This window comes from Nannobrachium achirus (genome assembly GCF_963921795.1).
Source record: "Nannobrachium achirus genome assembly, chromosome: 9".
Taxonomy (NCBI): Eukaryota; Metazoa; Chordata; class Actinopteri; order Myctophiformes; family Myctophidae; genus Nannobrachium; species Nannobrachium achirus.
The window spans coordinates 61,967,804-61,981,887 of NC_137818.1; the positions used below are offsets into that span (position 1 = coordinate 61,967,804).

The following is a 14,084-nucleotide window of genomic DNA, read 5'->3' on the forward strand; positions in this document are numbered from 1 at the left end:
GTTCATGTCCTATAGTTGATCTCTCTGTGTGTGTTCATGTCCTATAGTTGATCTCTGTGTGTGTTCATGTCCTATAGTTGATCTCTCTGTGTGTGTTCATGTCCTATAGTTGATCTCTCTGTGTGTTCATGTCCTATAGTTGATCTCTCTGTGTGTTCATGTCCTATAGTTGATCTCTCTGTGTGTTCATGTCCTATAGTTGATCTCTGTGTGTGTTCATGTCCTATAGTTGATCTCTCTGTGTGTGTTCATGTCCTATAGTTGATCTCTGTGTGTGTTCATGTCCTATAGTTGATCTCTCTGTGTGTGTTCATGTCCTACAGTTGATCTCTCTGTGTGTGTTCATGTCCTATAGTTGATCTCTGTGTGTGTTCATGTCCTATAGTTGATCTCTCTGTGTGTGTTCATGTCCTACAGTTGATCTCTCTGTGTGTGTTCATGTCCTATAGTTGATCTCTCTGTGTGTTCATGTCCTATAGTTGATCTCTGTGTGTGTTCATGTCCTATAGTTGATCTCTCTGTGTGTGTTCATGTCCTATAGTTGATCTCTCTGTGTGTGTTCATGTCCTATAGTTGATCTCTCTGTGTGTGTTCATGTCCTATAGTTGATCTCTCTGTGTGTGTTCATGTCCTATAGTTGATCTCTGTGTGTGTTCATGTCCTATAGTTGATCTCTCTGTGTGTGTTCATGTCCTATAGTTGATCTCTCTGTGTGTGTTCATGTCCTATAGTTGATCTCTGTGTGTGTTCATGTCCTATAGTTGATCTCTGTGTGTGTTCATGTCCTATAGTTGATCTCTGTGTGTGTTCATGTCCTATAGTTGATCTCTGTGTGTTCATGTCCTATAGTTGATCTCTCTGTGTGTTCATGTCCTATAGTTGATCTGTGTGTGTTCATGTCCTACAGTTGATCTCTGTGTGTTCATGTCCTATAGTTGATCTGTGTATGTGTTCATGTCCTACAGTTGATCTCTGTGTGTTCATGTCCTATAGTTGATCTGTGTGTGTGTTCATGTCCTACAGTTGATCTCTGTGTGTTCATGTCCTATAGTTGATCTGTGTATGTGTTCATGTCCTACAGTTGATCTCTGTGTGTTCATGTCCTATAGTTGATCTCTGTGTGTGTTCATGTCCTATAGTTGATCTCTCTGTGTGTTCATGTCCTATAGTTGATCTCTGTGTGTGTTCATGTCCTATAGTTGATCTCTCTGTGTGTTCATGTCCTATAGTTGATCTCTCTGTGTGTTCATGTCCTATAGTTGATCTCTCTGTGTGTTCATGTCCTATAGTTGATCTCTCTGTGTGTTCATGTCCTATAGTTGATCTCTCTGTGTGTTCATGTCCTATAGTTGATCTCTGTGTGTGTTCATGTCCTATAGTTGATCTCTCTGTGTGTTCATGTCCTATAGTTGATCTGTGTGTGTGTTCATGTCCTATAGTTGATCTCTCTGTGTGTTCATGTCCTATAGTTGATCTCTCTGTGTGTTCATGTCCTATAGTTGATCTCTCTGTGTGTTCATGTCCTATAGTTGATCTCTCTGTGTGTTCATGTCCTATAGTTGATCTCTGTGTGTTCATGTCCTATAGTTGATCTCTGTGTGTTCATGTCCTATAGTTGATCTCTGTGTGTGTTCATGTCCTATAGTTGATCTCTCTGTGTGTTCATGTCCTATAGTTGATCTCTGTGTGTTCATGTCCTATAGTTGATCTCTGTGTGTTCATGTCCTATAGTTGATCTCTGTGTGTTCATGTCCTATAGTTGATCTCTCTGTGTGTTCATGTCCTATAGTTGATCTCTCTGTGTGTTCATGTCCTATAGTTGATCTCTGTATGTGTTCATGTCCTATAGTTGATCTCTCTGTGTGTTCATGTCCTATAGTTGATCTCTGTATGTGTTCATGTCCTATAGTTGATCTCTCTGTGTGTTCATGTCCTATAGTTGATCTCTCTGTGTGTTCATGTCCTATAGTTGATCTCTGTGTGTTCATGTCCTATAGTTGATCTCTGTGTGTTCATGTCCTATAGTTGATCTCTGTGTGTTCATGTCCTATAGTTGATCTCTGTGTGTTCATGTCCTATAGTTGATCTCTCTGTGTGTTCATGTCCTATAGTTGATCTCTCTGTGTGTTCATGTCCTATAGTTGATCTCTGTGTGTTCATGTCCTATAGTTGATCTCTCTGTGTGTTAATGTCCTATAGTTGATCTCTGTATGTGTTCATGTCCTATAGTTGATCTCTGTGTGTTCATGTCCTATAGTTGATCTCTGTGTGTTCATGTCCTATAGTTGATCTCTCTGTGTGTTCATGTCCTATAGTTGATCTCTGTGTGTTCATGTCCTATAGTTGATCTCTCTGTGTGTTCATGTCCTATAGTTGATCTCTCTGTGTGTTCATGTCCTATAGTTGATCTCTGTGTGTTCATGTCCTATAGTTGATCTCTCTGTGTGTTCATGTCCTATAGTTGATCTCTGTATGTGTTCATGTCCTATAGTTGATCTCTGTGTGTTCATGTCCTATAGTTGATCTCTGTGTGTTCATGTCCTATAGTTGATCTCTGTGTGTTCATGTCCTATAGTTGATCTCTGTGTGTTCATGTCCTATAGTTGATCTCTGTGTGTTCATGTCCTATAGTTGATCTCTGTGTGTTCATGTCCTATAGTTGATCTCTCTGTGTGTTCATGTCCTATAGTTGATCTCTGTGTGTTCATGTCCTATAGTTGATCTCTGTGTGTTCATGTCCTATAGTTGATCTCTCTGTGTGTTCATGTCCTATAGTTGATCTCTGTGTGTTCATGTCCTATAGTTGATCTCTGTGTGTTCATGTCCTATAGTTGATCTCTGTGTGTTCATGTCCTATAGTTGATCTCTCTGTGTGTTCATGTCCTATAGTTGATCTATGTGTGTTCATGTCCTATAGTTGATCTCTCTGTGTGTTCATGTCCTATAGTTGATCTCTGTGTGTTCATGTCCTACAGTTGATCTCTGTGTGTGTTCATGTCCTATAGTTGATCTCTGTGTGTGTTCATGTCCTATAGTTGATCTCTCTGTGTGTTCATGTCCTATAGTTGATCTCTGTATGTGTTCATGTCCTACAGTTGCAACCGGAGCAGCTTGACTGTGGAGCTGCTCACCTCCAACACCCTCTGGCCCTACGGCGCCCCCTGAAGGCCATGCCTCTCTTCGAGTACCCCGGCCTCAGCTCTGTCGCTGTGGACGCCGTGCACAACCACACCGTGGTGTTTCTGGGCACCAGCAACGGACGACTCCGCAAGGTGAGACCACGTATGAGGCCACAGGGTTCCCACGGTCATGAAATTCCTGGAAATATTTTGAAAATATTTTTCCAGTACCGGAAAAGTTTTGGAATTGATCAAGAGTCCTGGAAGGTCCTGGATGAAATAGCTGTGCATTGTTCTTTGGTTATTGATTTTGTTAATACCTCTGAAATGACAAATCAAACATTGGCCAAATTGTCAAATATTAGAGGCATAAATTGTGAAAATCGCAGATCTACATGCTGAGGCGTTGTGAGCATGTAGATCGGCTATTTTCACAATAAAACCGTGTTATACAAAATTCCTCAACTCTTAGTGCTCGTCAGGGTAGGCACAGGGTAGCCACAGTCACAATAATTATAATCACTCACTATCAAGCACACAGACCGGTCAAACGATGCATGGCATTATTACAAAACGTCAAAACAATGCACAACCCCACGTCCAAATATAGTTGCAAGAACTAACGGTCGCCGATGAATGCTTTTATTATCTGTAGTGAGACAGAGCCCTTAAGGTGAGGCAAGGATATTACACGCGGCAAACGTCACGGTCGCTCTGATGTGGCCGGCAGGTTTTTGCAATAAACCAAACCTTAGACACTTGATTAAAAAAACGTTCAGCATCGCGAACAAGCTGGAATGCATTCTTTTCATCCTGTCAGGCTGCCCCCCTCCTCCCCCCCTTCCTCTTTTGATCTGTGACCCATCGTGGACCTTTGTACAAGCTGACTAAGTAGTGCTAATCATGTGCACGTACATGTTCGTCTCAGACCTGCTTATTGTCTCGGAGAGGAGCGGAGTGCCTGCTTAACGAGACGGCTTGACGACGTGTGAGTCAGCCTCGCAGCCGTGTGTTGTTGGTGGTTTCTGGCTGTGACCTCAGGCCCAGAACATCTGCGCCGGGCTCCAGCCCTATGAAAACTTTCCTGTCCAATTAATGACATTCCTTAGACACGTGAACCGTAGCGCGTCCCGATTCTGGGGGCGAACATTTTTTGGCGTAGTGCAGGGGTCTTCAACAGGGGGTCCGGGATCCCCTAGGGGGTCCTCAGAGTTACTACAGGGGGTCCTCCAAATCTTTGAGTGATATGTTTTTTTCTCCTTTTTTATATTAACCACTTGTACACAATTGTGTATCATTATTTTATGCTTTAACTATTGAAAAATAGCAGATATACAATCTGAACTAACGGTTCAGATTTAGAATTTTGACCCGATTCTATAAGTGTCTTTTGAATCCTTCTAAGGTTTTTTGAAAAACCGATGTTTATATGTCAGCAATCTGGCTAGCCATCGTCAAAGAAAAGGTCCTTTTCACTTAACTGGAGCTCAGTTAGTCTGTTCTTGAGAGACTACTATGTCAGTGGTTCTCAAACTTTTTCATGTGAAGGACCCCCAAACTGATATTTATTTGGCCACGGACCCCCATCTCAAAATATCTATTTCCAGGGACCCCCCAGAAGCAAAATTTGAGTTACAAACGTTCGCTTTAAAAATACATATATTCAAAGATTTGCACACATTTTCACAACTTTTTCAAAAATAGCAGATCTACAAGCTCGCAGCGCGGCACTCGGTGCCGCGCTGCGAGCTTGTATATCTGCTATTTTTCACTGGTTAAAGCATTCAATAATTCTAGGCCTAAAATGCTGTCTCAGTCTTATTTCTGGTATTATGACCCCCTCACTGAGCTCCCTTAGCAGTCCCTCTCAGCTGTCTGGGGGGAAACAACATAAACCGCCTCTAAAAAAGCTTTCCCGGCGCTCATTTTCTGCATTACACACTGGTACCTTTTTTATGACATGAAAACCGTTGTGCTGCGGGGCGTGTTTGTTTCGAGACTCCTCTCCCCCCGCCACAGGAGCCCCGACGACTGTTTTAGTCTGGTAATTGGTTGTCCATGGTTTGTGCCGGATGTGCAATATTGGTTTGGGATTGTGTAAGCGAGGGTGTGCTTGTGTGTGTGCGTGTGTGCGTGAGTGTGTGTGCATGTGTGCGCGCGCACTCGTCCCCGTGCAGTGCTCCCCATTTGGTTGCCTGTTTCGCAGAGTTTCGTGTGGGGTTTTTTAGGTGTTTCACTGCTGCTTCCAGCGAGAGTGGTTTCATGTTAACACATGTTTACCCATACGAATGTGCACCCCGTGATTATGTGTGTGTGTGTGTGTGCCTGTGTGTGCGTGTGTTGTCTCAGCCTGTGTTTCAACCTTGTGTCAGTCTGTATGAGCACAGTATGTTGTTAGAAGTGTTTATATGAGACACGTGGTATTTTTGCTGCCTGAGGCAATGTTGTTCATGCACTGTGTGTGTCTGTGTGTGTGTGTGTGTGTGCGTGTGTGTGTGTGTGTGTGTGTGTGTGCGTGTGTGTGTGTGTGTGTGTGTGTGTGTGTGTGTGTGTGTGTGTGTGCGCGTGTGGCGTGCGTGTGTGTGCGTGCGCTCAGTGAAAGTCCTACTTGAACTCTACGCATGTAAAAAAGAATGACATTTACTCTGAGTAAATGTCATGCCTTTGGACAACCTTGTTTTCCTAAGGCAACTGCTCTAACGGACTGAGCTAACCGGATAGCTGGTGTCAGACACAACTGTTTGACTTAGCCTTTTGATTGAGTGCTTTATTGACCATGTCAATAAAGTTATTTGAAGCAGACGGCACACTGTATGTGACTTTGCACATTTTGATCTGATGATGTGTGCACGAGAGAGAGAGTTTGTGCTTGTGTACTCGGCAGCGAGTGTCAGTGTCAGTGTCTGTGTGTGTGTGTGTGTGTGTGTGTGTGTGTGTGTGTGTGTGTGCGTGCGTGTGTGTGTGTGTGTGTGTGTGCGTGCGTGCGCAGGGGTGTCGCACCAAATTCTGGGCCCTGGGTACGAGGATTCACTTCAATTATTTTGTGCTTCAACTATTGAAAAATAGCAGATATACAAGCTCGGTGCCGCGCTGCGAGCTTGTAGATCTGCTATTTTTGAAAAAACGTTAAAACCTGTGCAAGTCTTTGAATATTTCAAATCCTTCTAAGGTTTCTATGTCAGTGGTGCTCAAATATTTTCATGTGAAGGACCCCCAAAATGATGATGTATTTGGCCACAGACCCCCATCTTAAAATATTTAATTCCAGGGACCCCCCCCCCCCCCCCTCCAGAAGCAAAATTTGAGTTACAAATGTTCGCTTAAAAAGTACACATATTCAAAGATTTGCACACATTTTCACGACTTTTCAAAAACAGCAGATCTACAAGCTCATAGATCTGCTATTTTCCAATAGCTAAAGACAGGCGCCCCCTCCACCTTGGGCCCTATAGTAACTCAGTCCCACTTCCCCCCCCCACCCTTGTGACGCCCCTGTGCGTGCATGTGTGTGTGCGCGCTCGTATGTGTGCCCGAGGGGTTAGTGCTGCTGTTCCAGTGGTAATGGTGCCTGTTAGTGCGTGTGTAATGTGATTGTGGCTGTGAGTTGAGGGCTCAGGCTGATCACAGGGGAACGGCGCGTATCGCAGATGCAGTTACTAGATCCTCGTTCCACTGTCACTGGGAGAGAGAGAGAGAGGGAGAGAGAGAGAGAGAGAGAGAGAGAGAGAGAGAGAGAGAGAGAGAGAGACCCAAATGAAGTCATTACTAATTACATGCGTTTTCTTAACAAAGTCGCTCCCTCCATGTCACAGCTGATTTCCATTTGCCATATCTCATGGGGTCCGTCTTTATCTCCCCCCCCCCCCCCCCCCCCCCCCCCGTCTCCGTTGACCTCACATCCCCCCACCTTCCCATTCATCGCTCACTGTCTATCCCCCCATCTCTTCTACACTATTATGAATCACGCTGTAACATCCATATGCACCCATTTATACCCTCTCTGACTTAAAACAACACTGTGTATTTTACTGTGTGTACAAAAGGGGCTTTTGATTTATCCAGACTTATCTACTCCTCTCTCTCTCTCTCGCTCTTTCACTCTCTCTCTCAGGCACGTGCACACATAGACGCCAAAGGGGGCTCGAGCCCCTGCCCTTTTATCCGTCTGTAAAAAGAAGTGCCCTCCCTCTCCCCAGACCATGAATGCAGTTTTTTACTACGGTGAAAGAAATGCAGATGCCCCCTCTTTCCATGCCATACCTGAAGGCAGCATTCAAGAGATCTGCCTCTTCCAAACTCTCCTGAACTTGTAGCATTTTATGTTGAAAGAATTGCCCTCTCTGTGTAGGAAACCATGCTGTTACACCAGTGTTGTATCAAGCATCGGGAATAGCCGACCTCCAAGCTCACAACGCGTCGCAGCGCGACGCGTTGTGAGCTTGGAGGTTTTGCTATTTTCGATATTATCACCAAAAGGCCCTTTTAGAAGTATCAGCCCCTGCCTCTCTCTTTTTTTTTAAGATGTGTTTTGGGCTTTTTATGCCTTTATTTGATAGGACAGTAGACTGACAGGAAATAGGGAGAGAGATGGGGAATGACATGTGGCAAAGGTCATCCGGATCGGGAATCGAACCGGCGACGCCAGCAGGCATCATAGCCTACTATGTGGTATGCGCCACTAGGCCAGTGGGCACCCAGCCCCTGCCTCTCTAACATTCTATGCACGTTCCTGCTCTCTCTCTCTCCCTCTTTCTCTACCCCCATAAGCACGCACGCACACACACACACGCACACACACAGAGATATAGCAGCTGAGTGCTCCCGTATTGAATGGGCTCTTTCTTTCATGTGCAGGCAGACAGATAGAGCATAAGGGAGGCGGGGGTGACAGTGACCTGCCACTGTGTGCAGCAGCAGGTGTTTTTGTAGTGTGACCTGGCGGTCCCTCACGGCGCCTCCCTCCCCCCCCCCCCTCCTCCTCCTCCGCTCTCTCTGTCCAGGTGTGTCAGGAGGAGAGAGGACCTCCGCTCTGTTTACTCGCTGTCTTGTCGTGTCTCGGCGCATGTTGTGAGTTTATTTACCGGGAGGTCTTTCTTTGTGTGCCCCGGGTGGGTGTGTGTGTGCTGAAGCCACAGCACAGATGCCTTGTCTAGGTGTGTGTGTGTGTTTGGGGGGCCTGCGTGTTATCTCGGAGAGTTAACGCGTGGTTACTCTTAAATGTGTGTGTGTGCGTGCGTGTTAAGGCATTAACGAAAAAGTCGGCAAGACTTCATTACACAAGTCGACTCCTAAGTTGAAAATACTTTCTATTGTGAAAATAGCAGATCTACATGCTCACAACGCCTCGCGTTGCGAGTCGAGGCGCTGGCGTGAGCATGTAGATCTGCTATTTTCACAATTTCTGCCTCTAAATATTTGACAATTTGGACACTGGTTAATTTGTCATTTTAGAGGTCTTAAAAAGTCCTTAAATTGTCACTTTAGAAATGTGAAGATACCCTCTATACACTTAAACATTATGTTGGTTTGTTTACAGTTGAGTGAGAAAACAATGTTGCACATTAAGTTAATCATCTGGGGACCCCCCAAAATAATCGGGGGGTCGTGTGTGATGTGATGACGTCATCAAACGATAAAGTCGGCTTTTTACTGAGTCGAGTCGACTTGCAAAAATCACAAATCGTTAATGCCCTAGTGCGTGTTCGTACTTGTGTTACTATGTCCCCGCAAATAATTTGACAAATAAGCATTGCGAGGTACATTTTCCTTTCCTGGTCCTCAACAAGAGAAATGATTGACTTACGGTTAAAAATATATAACAATTTTAAAGTTAGTCTTACAAGATTCAGGCTGAAGTTTGCAGTAGGATTAGGTACACTATTTAGAGGTTAGTTTAGAGTTAGGGGATAGAGTAATGCCTGATTTATACCTAATAGCTGAATCTATAAGCTCAAAGGTTGTGAGTTCTTTAGTAAGAGGGTAGAATGGCAACTGGCAAATGTAAAAGAAAAAAATACATGATGACTTGATGTCCTGAAATGCTGTCTGTGTAAAGTGTATACCGTCACTGTTGGGCAGAAACCTTATACTGTTTCAGATTTGTATGTTTTTTTCCCCCGTACAGTAAAGCCCTGCTTCATCATACAAGACTGTCGCACAAAACTAGTGACAAGCACACAACCCCTCGCATTGTGAGATCAGCTCTTAGATCGGCTATTTTCACTGGTTTAAATCATTTTTAAAAAGATAAATACAAAACAAACGTTTTTTGTGTGTGTGTGAAAGATAGGGAGTGATATGTGGATGTTATTGTGTTTCATCATACTGTAGGTTCATTCAGAGGTTTACTGGGCCAGTCCAGTTAAACAGTAACCAGTGCATCTCAGTGGGTGGCGCGCGCGCGCGCGTGTGTGTGCGTGTGCGTGTGCGCGTGCGCGCGCGCGTGTGTGTGTGTGTGTGTGTGTGTGTGTGTGTGTGTTCCTGTGTTTACAGTATGTGTGCATGAGTGTTTTGATGTGGTCGGAGGATGTAATCATGTCTCCGGTCAGCAGTGCTGCAGTTCCTCAGGCTGGCATTGACAAGGAGAAGCTCAGACTCAGAGACACACAGAGTGACTGTCACTGTCACACACTGTCTGTGTGACAGGAAGTCTCAGCTAGCAGCGTTTGTTTGTCTACGGAACATTGTGTGCACGCCAGTGGCGTCAGTTCAGCAAATGCTAGGGTATGGCAAAGATGGGAGTCCTCATGGATAAGAGGCATTACATTTTGGATATCACGGTTATATTGTGAAAATAGCCGATCTGCATGCTCACAACGCCTCGCAGCGCGAGGCGTTGTGAGCATGTAGATCTGCTATTTTCACAATGTCTGAAAAAATATATAATAATTTTGGCCGTTTTTTACACAGGTTTCTACGGTTTACTTGAAGACCAAGAAACCGTAGAAACCTTGGTCTATGACAGCCTGGAACGGTTGTTCAAGTGCAGCTAAACTTGGCATGTTAGTAAATGTGCCACAATTAACAATAATGCATTGGAACCTGTGAATATACCTTTTTGTCAAGTTGGGGAGAAGTGTGGAGAATAGTTAAAGTGACCATTTTGTAACATTTTGCAATTGTACTTATTTTACTGTAATTTAATAACACAATAACCAGCACAGATAGACAAAGAGACATTCATGGATTTATATTTAAAAGTAACTTTTATTTCCCCCCCTGGACCCTGCCATACCCAATTGACGCCCCTGGTGCGTGCGTGCGTGCGTGCGTGCGTGCGTGCGTGCGTGCGTGCGTGCGTGCGTGCGTGCGTGCGTGCGTGCGTGCGTGCGTGCGTGCGTGTGTGCGTGCGTGCGTGCGTGCGCACTTGTTTCGTGAGTTTGTGAGAGTATGTCATCCGTTCCATTATCTCCCACTGTATGAACGCCTGTGTGTGAATAAATTGCCTCTTGGTAGAATGAGATTAGGCATGCTCCTTGGAACAAAACAAAAAAAAACATTTCCTAAACACAATTGTTTGATAGTGTTGGTTTCAGAAGAATGACACGAATGCCTGGAACTCAAAAGAAAGAAAGACTCTTTATTAAAACTGTGAAAATAAACACATCAAACCAATAAATCATGGGATTTGGGGGGATTTGAGCAGTCTTTCATGTGTTCTTTAAAGTCACACTTTGTAACTTTTTCATATAATCTTTCACTGGTAAATATTTCACAATAACCACTCCGCAGTCGTGAGTGACTGCCCGCAAAAACACTCGTACCAAAACGAGGCAGGCGCCGGAAATGTACCGGAAATGTACCGGTATTCATACATTTTCTCACAGTTGTTCTTGCTTTTCCAAAATAACCCCACAAGGTCCCTGTAACATTTGTTTTGGAGCAGTGCTTCTGTGCTCGACAATAGACCTCTGCTGTGATGATAACAATGTGATGGGGCGGCTGTGGCTCAGGGGTAGAGTGGCCGTTTGGCAACCGGAGGGTTCCCAGTTCGATCCCGGGCTCCCCCAGAGTTAAGCCCTTTGCACACAGGCGCGTTTAACCGCACGGATAAAACGGACAATATAATGTTTTGAAAAGAAAACAATGATTCTCTATGACCTCATGCACACCGGCTCCGAATTAGCCGTGCGACGAGTGGCTGCCGCCGTGCGTTTTTTTCTCGATCGAAACCAGTTCGATTCGTGCGTCTTGTCGCATGCGGTAAAAAACTCATCACTCCTTTTATGACTCCTTTTTGGATCCGCAGCGCCGATTCCGCACAGCCTTGCACACCAAATCCAATGCGTTTTATTCATGCAGCAAACGAAAAGAACGCAAATGTCCTGTGTGCAAAGGGCTTTACTGTCGAAGTGTCATTGAGCAAGACACTGAACCCCTGATTGCTCCCGATGAGCAGGATGGTGCCTTGCATGGTTTCACCCACGTCGAACAAATGTTATGTCGCAATATCAACACGCTCCCGTTCCCATATGGATGTGTGTGTGAATGGGTGAACGTAATGCAGGGGGAATAGACAAAGAACATTTAAACACTACAACTCACTACAACATAATCCACTACAGTGTCACCAAAAAGACTAGTGAAATGAACGTTACACATTATGACTTTAATGGCTGAATAGAGTGTTGGTCTGACTCTGGACCCTCTGTGTTCTTTCCACAGCTCACCTTGTGGAGGAACCTGACCGTGGCCGGTCAGTGGACCCTGAAGCTCCCCGCCAGCGAGTCCGTGCACCACGTCATGACCATCGACCCCAACGACAACAACTTCCTCTACCTCATGACCTCTCACCATGTAAGCTTCGTAATCCATCCTCGGATATTATGCTTTTGGCAGTTTTACGGTCTCCTCTTCTGAGATTTGGAGCGCATAAAGCAGCATGAGCACCTAAAGCCATTAAGACCAAAAGAATGATGAATAATTGTATTACACTTTTTTATGTCCACGTTATAACCTCAAGTCATTTTGGAACATTCTTGTTGTCTTATTGCGACCATAGGTCGCAATTTAGTATGTGAACCGTCACAGCTTGACCGTATCTATGTAACGCTTGACACCAGTGGTTCTTAACCTTTTCAGGCCGCGACCCCCAAAATAATCATATTTTAACTGGGGACCCCCCCACCCTGACAAGCACTAAGAGTTGAGGCATTACATTTTGTATAACACAGTTCTATTGTGGTTGAGAAAATAGCAGATCTACATGCTCACACCGCCTCGCGTTGCGAGGCGTTTGTAGATCTGCTATTTTCACAATTTCTGCCTCTAATATTTGACAATTTAGCCAATATTTTATGTGTCATTTTATGACTTTATGCAGGTTTGTTTACAGTTGAGTGAGAAAACAATGTTGCACATTAAGCTAATCATCTGCCGACCCCCCAAAATAAATTGGGGACCCCCCTGGGGGTCCTGACCGACAGGTTGAGAACCACTGCTCTACACAACATGTGCCAAGCAGTCGGATCAGCGCCAAGCAGACCAGAGATGCAGTCGCAAACAGGTCTCAATTTGCACCAGTAGAACTCACCTCGGCTCAGTTCAGCTGAGCCATCGCATATTTTGTGAACATAACAAGCGTGCGGCGAGCTGCGCCTTTTACATGCTGAGTCTGAACCATTACCCCTGTGTTTATGGGAGGATGTGGTCGCATCTTGTCTGTACACTACAGTATCGGCTACTGTACGTGAGCGAACATACAGTAATTGTTTGTTTACTGCGGGAGAGTAAATATCCTATCTTCCTTTCTCATAACCGCCCCTTCTGTCGTTCTCATGTAGAGCAGTGTTTCTCAACCACTGTGCCTGGGGACCTTTGGTGTGCCCCTGAGAAGGGTCAATTGTGCCCCTTGAAACTGCTTGAAAGCCAGTATTGTATTTATCATTTTAAAAATGGTTTAAACTAGTGAAAACAGCCGATCTACAAGCACACAACGCCTCGCGGTGCGAGGCGTTGTGTGCTTGTAGTTCTGCTGTTTTCACTACTGTTGTGCGACGGCCTTGTATGATGAAGCAGGGCTTTACTTTGCGAAGAAACGTACACATTTGAAACTAGGGGATACGAGGTTTCTTCCCGACAGTGACGATATTTACACCCCCGTATTATGTTGGTGTGCCCATGGATTGTTGGGACATGAAAAGTGTGCCCATGCAGAAAAAAGGTTGAGAAACACTGATGTAGACAGTTAATCAAACACGCTGTTTTTTGATGGAATAATAGACTTATATTAACATTTAAACCTCACAGTCAAACCTTATTAATTACACCAGGAGGAATTAGTTTCTAGCAGGTTGTGACAGGAAAACACAGTAATATACCGTACAACAACATACAAAGTAACACAAACTTTAAAAGCATGGTTTAAAGAGGCATGACATCGTAGGCCTGTTTTGTAGTTTGTTTCCGTGTGCAGTATTTAAAAATACCGAAGGGCAAAAACATAGCAGGCGCTGACCTTACCACACCGTGATGTAAGCAACGCAGCTGCAGCTCATAAAATTAACAATGGGTGTGTTAGATTTACTGTAGGTGAGCCATTGTGAATGCATGGACTGTTGTCAACGGTATATTGTCAGTGTGGTCGGGCATTGGCACGCCTAAATCCAACACGCCCATTATTAATGGTATTAAAGATTCAGCTGTGTTGCATACTTCATAGAGGAGTAGAAAACATGGCAGGCCGACCTTATAGTTATAAGGTCAGCCTGCCATGTTCCTTGCCTTCGGTAAAAAAAGAAAAGAAAAAACAATTGTACAGGAAAACTAACTTAAAAATTTGAGTAGGGTTTCATGCCATGCAGTTGTCCTCAACCTGTTCAGGACGCGACCCCCAAAATAATCATATTTTAACTGGGGACCCCCCACCCTGACAGGCACTAAGAGTTGAGACATTACATTTTGTAAAACACGGTTCTATAGTGAAAATAGCAGATCTATCTTGCGTTGCAAGGCGTTGTGAGCATG

At 44.5% G+C, this 14,084-nt stretch overlaps 1 protein-coding gene across 1 annotated transcript in view; it reads left to right on the forward strand.

The window, feature by feature from the left end:
• Window positions 1-14,084, forward strand: part of plxnd1 (plexin D1) — a 228,366-nt gene that overhangs the window by 8,978 nt on the left and 205,304 nt on the right. The window contains exons 2-3 of the mRNA XM_080732967.1: window positions 3,096-3,272; window positions 11,784-11,915. Coding sequence (XP_080589093.1) covers window positions 3,096-3,272; window positions 11,784-11,915 — 309 coding nt within the window. The remainder of the gene's footprint in view (window positions 1-3,095; window positions 3,273-11,783; window positions 11,916-14,084) is intronic.